Genomic DNA, 7,193 nt, shown 5'->3' on the forward strand with positions numbered 1-7,193 from the left:
AAACCGTGACGAAAACACTGGAAAAATTGGGCTGTTCTAAAACGTTTGACGGGTAGTGTATATATTTAGTTTATATATTTTCTTTATTTATAATAGTTTGTTTTATATTGTAGCAAAGTGTTACTTGGATACTTCTCTATGTGCTTCTTTATATGCAATTTTGTTGCATTCTGAGCCTAAGAAATTTATTGTGATGAACTGCTGTTAGAATCAAGTTAAATTATGATAAATCAGACAATTACCTCTCCAGCTGTTGTTACAGTCTTTGTTTATCGGGTCCTTACAGGGTAAAAGATGACGACACCTAAAGAAATCCTTCTGGGGACTTTGAAGGATTTGGGACGTGATGACTTTGAAGAATTTAAGTGGCATCTGAAGAACGGGTCTGTAGAAGGTTTACCAGCAATCCCAGTGAGTGAACTGGAGAATGCAGAGAGGACGGACATAGTGGATCTGATGTTTGATACCTACTCTATCAACACTTTTGAAGTCACTAAAAATCTTTTGGGGAGGATAAACAAGAATGATCTGTTGGAGAATTTAAATAAAACCATCCCAGAACCCACAGGTAAGTCAGGGAATGACTAAACAAAAAATACATAAACAATAAAAACATTAGTTAACATTACACAGGTGCCATTAAAATCCATATAAATAATAAATCCAAAACACTTGCCAACACTTTCAGGAGTGAGAGACTGCAGAAAGCCAACAGTTTGTGTTTTATGCATCTGCACAAATAACCTCCTGTGTACACACATGAATATCTGCTCTTTGGGTTGGTTTGATTAAAATGGGACCAGCAGCAGGTTTTCTGCCCATTTTACAGATTTATATTGTCAGATTGGTTTTAGAGCTGTTTTATCAACATAAATGAGGCGACAACAACAGTTTGGGACACGTCACAAATATGATCAAAGTGCTATTTCTTAAATCTATTTACCAGTTGAAGGTAAAGTTAAAAAAAATGGCTGCCATTTCTTTCTGCTGTTTGGAGACCCAAACAAAAAAATGCCCAGACAGTAAATGCTTTTTATTATGGTTGATAAACAGGACACTAAGGTGATTGGTCAAAGGTTGGAGGAAAGCCACAGTTCTCCTTATATGACTAAAATCCACCATTTCAGCTCATGTTTTTTCTTCTGCAGCTTTCTTGGAGATTCCACTTCAGCCTTCTGCTGGCAACGCTCCAGTTACCAAGCTTCCCTTAGGCAGCATCATTAGAAGACATAGCATACATTTACACTGCTATGCTGATGACACCCAGCTCCATCTGTCCATGAAGTCAGATAACACACACCAATTAAACTGCAGGAACGTCTTAAAGACACAAAGACCTGGATGGCCGCTAACTTTCTGCTTCTTAATACAGATAAAACTGAGGTTATTGTACTCGGCCCTGAAAATCTTAGAAATATGGTATCTAAGCAGATTCTTACTCTGGATGGCATTACCTTGGCCTCCAGTAACGCTGTGAGGAACCTTGGAGTCATTTTTGACCAGGACATGTCCTTCAACGCACATATTAAACAAACATGTAAGACTGCTTTCTTCCATTTGTGCAACTAAAGTTAGAAATATCCTGTCTCAGAGAGACTCTGAAAAACTAGTTCATGCATTTATTACCTCCAATTCATTATTATCAGGAAGTCCAAAAAATTCCCTGAAAAGCCTTCAGTTAATCCAAAATGCTGCAGCAAGAGTCCTGACAGGGACTAGAAAGAGAGAGCAGATTTCTCCTGTATCGGCTTCCCTTCATTGGCTTCCTGTTAAATCCAGAATTCAAAATCCTGCTCCTCACATACAAGGTCTTAAATAATCAGGCCCCATCTTATCTTAATAACCTTGTAGTACCATATCACCCTATTAGAGCACTTCGCTCTCGCTCTGCATGCCTACTTGTTGTTCACAGAGTATTTAAAAGTAGAATGGGAGGCAGAGCCTTCAGTTTTCAGGACCCAAAAAGATAGTTGGGTTTTTTTCTGTTGTATTATTGTAGGTTCTTTATCTTACAATATAAAGCACATTGGGGTGACTGTTGTTGTTATTTGGAGGAATTAAAAAAAACGTTTATACTTGAAATTCTTTCATTTATTCTACATATTTATTCATTACTGGCTCCATAGTGTTGTTTATGTAATATGTGAAATGTTGCTAGTATTGATTTGGTGCTGTATAAATAAACACAATTAAATCAAATGTGTCTCTATAAAACCTGCCCTCAGTTATAACTAGAGTTGGATGTCTCGAGACCGGTCTCGAGACCACTTTTACGTGGTCTTGGTCTCGTCTTGGTCTCGACGGACTTTTGTCTTGGTCTCGGTCTCGGTCTCGCTGTTTCGGTCTTGCGTTCTCAAATCGACATAGTGTTCGGGAGATTTGGAGTCAACCATCAGCGGAGCGGAGCGGGGGGGGGTGGCTTACTGGGCTTAAGCCCGGGTCATTTTTTCAGAAGCATGGGGTCTTTTGGAGTGTAATTTGTTAGTTAGATGCCTGACTGACAACTGTATAAAACAAAAACAACACACGAAGCACAGAGCGCACCGTCGTAAATTCCCCCTAATTTTGGTATGATCCGAGCTCAGGCACTAGGCGACTGAGCACAGCACCCATGTGAGCCAGGGGGGAGAAGCTGCTGGCTGCGAGTTTGCTGCAGACAGAGGACAGCTTAAGTTTGACCAGGTACCAAAGCAAATCATTCGTACTGAACTAATAATGTAAATATGACGGTGTATCACAAAAGATTGATATCAAACTGATCACTTGGTTGCGTTACTTGCTCTTCGAGTGAATCAACAAATGGCGAAATGAAAAGCCGAACAGCAACAATGCTGTTTCTTTAGAGATTTACATTTCATATTTTCAGTTGTTACCCTCCACGGCTAAACAAACTCTCTAAATCGGTTTCAATTGTGTACTGATGTACACAATCTTAATGTACAACCTTAAACCTGCTGCTGGTCCCATTTTAATCAAACCAACCCAAAGAGCAGATATTCATGTGTACACAGGAGGTTATTTGAAACCAGATATTTACATACACTTTATGGAGAAAACATAAAAACTTTTTTTTACTGTTAAACATCAATTTAGAGTAAACTTTTGTTTTAGATAAATAAATGTTGAAATATCTTTTGAATTAGTTAAATGTCAGAATAAAAAGAGGGAGCTGTCTATTTTAATCACTTTCATCAAATTTAGGAGTACATGTACACTAAGTTTATTGTTAATTAATAAGAAACTCCAGACGATTCGATTCTGAGCTGAAGAAGCTTCTGATAGGTTAGTAGAGTCCATGTGAGTAAACTGGTGGCACAGCTGTGGATGCATATAAGGCAAAACACAGAGCCTGTTTCTTTGACATGGGAAAATCAAGAGATATCAACCAAAACACCAGGAAAAGAACTGTGGAGCTCCATAAGTGTGGCTCAATCTGAATACAATTTGGTGCCATTTGCTATTAAGAAATACAGATAGTTTCTCTCTTTACTCTTAAAGTTAACAAATATGTTTTTTATATTTATCAATCTAAAAAAATAAACATTTAGTCTGATTTGATGTTACAATTAAAAAGTGTTTGTGTTTTTATCTGAAGAGTACATAAATATGTGGTTTCAACTGTATAGTTGATGATGTTGGTGTTTGGCTTGATTGTCAGCACAAAGAGGGAGAGAGAGGGAGAGAGGGAGAGAGAGAGAGAGAGAGAGGAGCAGAGAGGGAGAGAGAGAATGAGGACAGAACAGAGATGAACAAGAGCAGGTGAGACACACATGTTAGTCAAATGGTTGTTTGCCAAAACTCATCAGAACATGTATCTAGTACCTAGTGTTTCTTTTTAGATACCATTTGTTACTTTTCAAATTCTATATTTATTACGTTTGCACAACAAGGCTACATAATTATATAAACTTTTCTCAATCTAAATATTGTACTTTGGTAGAATTAAAAAATAAGTGTAGTGCAGGTCTATGATGATTTTTTAGTGCTACTATCATCTAGTTCTGATTCTGGTTCTGTCTTGGTTACTGTTGTAGTCCTGTTTTAATTCCAGATCAGTTCTGGGTCTGGTTGAATTGGGGTTTAGTCCCTGTGTCTTGATACAGGCCCGACTTTGTTCTGCCTTGTTGCTTAATTAAAAAACTAGTTTAAGGTGTCCTGCATATGTATATAGAATAGCATCTGGCTGCAGTTTAAAGACTTTTTTTGTCTCGGTCTTGGTCTTGGTCTCGTCTCGTCTCGGTCTTGGTCTCGTCTCAACTTGGTCTTGGTCTTGTCTTGGTCTCGATACCCTCTGGTCTTGGTCTTGTCTTGGTCTCGGATTAGGCGGTCTTGACTACAAGTCTAGTTATAACCCAAGTGTCAGGGCTCAATGGCTCATGAAAAGGAATGGAGTCAAGCACAGAACCAAAAAACGGAGGCTGAGTGACTTTTAACAGAAATGTATTTTACTAGATTTCTTGACGGAGAAAGCTGAATCACGGCTAAATTCAACAGCAAGCGAGGTATTATGAGAAGTGCAGAGCTGAGGCCAGAACATAAGCTGAGGCAGGTCAAAGGAACAACAGGGGCAGAATCGGGCGAATAGAAACTATCCAGGATCACTGGAACAAAGGAGATAATAATCAGAGTGGTCCACAGTGTAGTGAATGAGTCCAAGATTTAAAAACTAAGAGGTGTTACGTGGCTGCAGGTGGAGATCAGCTGGAGGAGGAGATGAATTAAATCTGGGTACAGAGTGAGATGTGGGTGCACAGGGAGGCAGGCAGGTGAGGATGGCAGTTTGCAAGAGTGAGTTTTCCCAGCAGTGGCAGGCCAGAATCCTGAGGCGTGACTTATGGCGAGAGTTGGAAGATGTATCCAGGTGCCGACTAGGGAACAGGAAAAGAGGGTTACGCGAAACAAGCTGAGGAGCACAAGACAAAATGTGAGGCAGAGAACTGACTGTGCTAAGCACACAATCTGGAGAAGGTTCATTGTGAGTGCTGCTCATAAATACTGCCGGAGTAATTGGCAACAGGTGAGGAGCAGGGAGGAGTGAGGAGGGCTCCACCCAGGGGAGGAGAGCTGATGCTGTGGAAAGTTACTCAGACTCACTCGGATCATGACACCAAGAGTCCAGTGAACTGAACACATAACCACAGTAACCAGAATGCAGTTTTCTCATTTGTGTCATTTGCTGTTTATTCATGCAGAGATTCTCACTGAGTGTCAGCTCAAACTCAAGTCAGACCTGAAGCAGAAGTTCCAGTGTGTGCTCGAGGGGATTTCTACAACAGAAAACCCGACCCTCCTGAGTCAGATCTACACAGAGCTCTACATCACAGGGGGAGGGACTGCAGAGGTTAATGATGAACATGAGGTCAGACAGATTGAAACAGCATCCAGGAAACCAGACAGACCAGAAACAACCATCAGACAAGAAGACATCTTTAAACTCCCACCTGGAAGAGATAAACCAATCAGAACAGTGCTGACAATGGGAGTGGCTGGCATTGGGAAAACAGTCCTAACACAGAAGTTCACTCTGGACTGGGCTGAAGACAAAGCCAACCAGGACATCCAGTTCATGTTTCCATTCACTTTCAGAGAGCTGAATCTGCTGAAAGAGGAAAAGTTCAGCTTGGTGGAACTTGTTCATCACATCTTTACTGAAACCAAAAAAGCAGGAATCTGCAGCTTTGAAGACTTCCAGGTTGTGTTCATCTTTGATGGTCTGGATGAGTGTCGACCTCCTCTGGACTTCCACAAAACTGCAATCCTGACTGACCCTAGAAAGTCCACCTCAGTGGATGTGCTGCTGATAAACCTCATCAGGGGGAAACTGCTTCCCTCTGCTCGCCTCTGGATAACCACACGACCTGCAGCAGCCAATAAGATCCTTTGTGACATTGTTGACATGGTGACAGAAGTCAGAGGGTTCACTGACCCACAGAAGGAGGAGTACTTCAGGAAGAGATTCGGAGATTCGGAGCAGGCCAGCAGCATCATCTCCCACATCAAGACATCACGAAGCCTCCACATCATGTGCCACATCCCAGTCTTCTGCTGGATCACTGCTACAGTTCTGGAGTTTGTCATGAAGAACAAAGAGAGCAAAGATCTGCCTAAGACTCTCACAGAGCTCTACCTACGCCTTGTGCTATTTCACCTAAAAACGAAGGACATCAAGTATGATGGAGGAGCTGAGACAGATTCATGCAGGAAGATCATTGAGTGTCTGGGAAAACTGGCCTTTGATCAGCTGCAGAAAGGAAACCTGATCTTCTATAAATCAGACCTGACAAAGTGTGGCATCGATATCAGAGCAGCCGCAGTGTACTCAGGAGTGTTCACACAGATCTTTAAAGCTGATGAGTGTCACATGTTCACCGGTGTCGTTTACTGTTTCGTCCATCTGAGCATTCAGGAGTTCTTTGCTGCTCTTCATGTCTATCTGACCTTCATCAACTCTGGAGTCAACCTGCTTAAGAAACAATCTCCTCGCTTTAAAATCTTCCAGAAAACACTTACTGTAAAAGACTTCTACCAGAGTGCTGTGGACAAAGCCTTAGAGAGTCCAAATGGACACCTGGACTTGTTCCTCCGCTTCCTCCTGGGTCTTTCACTGCAGACCAATCAGGATCTTCTATGCATGCTGACAGAGACAGGAAGTAGCTCACAGACCAATCAGGAAACAGTCCAGTACATCAAGAAGAAGCTCAGTGGGAAACTGTCTGCAGAGAAAAGCATCAACCTGTTCCACTGTCTGAATGAACTGGATGATCGTTCTCTAGTGGAGGAGATCCAACAGTCCCTGAGATCAGGACGTCTCTCCACAGATCAACTGTCTCCTGCTCAGTGGTCGGCTCTGGTCTTCATCTTACTGTCATCAGATCTGGATGAGTTCGACCTGAAGAAATACTCCCGTTCAGAGGAGGCATTGTTGAAGCTGCTGCCAGTGGTCAAAGCCTCCAAGAAAGTGCTGTAAGTGAATCTATGAACAAATATGTTTAATAATGCAAGATGAATAAAAGAATATGTCTCCATTGTTATTCTTCCTCAGGCTGAGAGATTGTGAACTCTCAAAAAGAAGCTTTGAAGCTTTGTCTGAAATTCTCAGCTCCCCATCCAATCATCTGAGAGAGCTGGACCTGAGCTCGAACTACCTGCAGGATTCAGGATTGGATTTGCTGTGTGTTGGACTAAAGAGTCCT

General features: G+C 41.6%; 1 protein-coding gene across 1 annotated transcript; it reads left to right on the forward strand.

The window, feature by feature from the left end:
* The first annotated feature begins 294 nt into the window (after positions 1-294).
* Positions 295-6,967, forward strand: LOC146608836 (NLR family CARD domain-containing protein 3-like). The gene is made up of 2 exons (XM_085348894.1): positions 295-568; positions 5,193-6,967. The coding sequence occupies exons 1-2, from the start codon at positions 295-297 to the stop codon at positions 6,965-6,967; spliced, it is 2,049 nt and encodes a 682-aa protein (XP_085205020.1).
* Positions 6,968-7,193: the final 226 nt, after the last annotated feature.

This window comes from Diplotaxodon limnothrissa, linkage group LG23 (genome assembly GCF_057381915.1).
Source record: "Diplotaxodon limnothrissa isolate DT_005_m linkage group LG23, D_limnothrissa_male_GT1.1, whole genome shotgun sequence".
Taxonomy (NCBI): Eukaryota; Metazoa; Chordata; class Actinopteri; order Cichliformes; family Cichlidae; genus Diplotaxodon; species Diplotaxodon limnothrissa.

Coding starts and splice junctions, on each gene's coding strand:
- LOC146608836 (XM_085348894.1), top strand. CDS start 295: ATGACGACACCTAAAGAAATCCTTCTGGGGACTTTGAAGGATTTGGGA. Junction 569..5,192: donor AACCATCCCAGAACCCACAG/GTAAGTCAGGGA, acceptor TTATTCATGCAG/AGATTCTCACTGAGTGTCAG.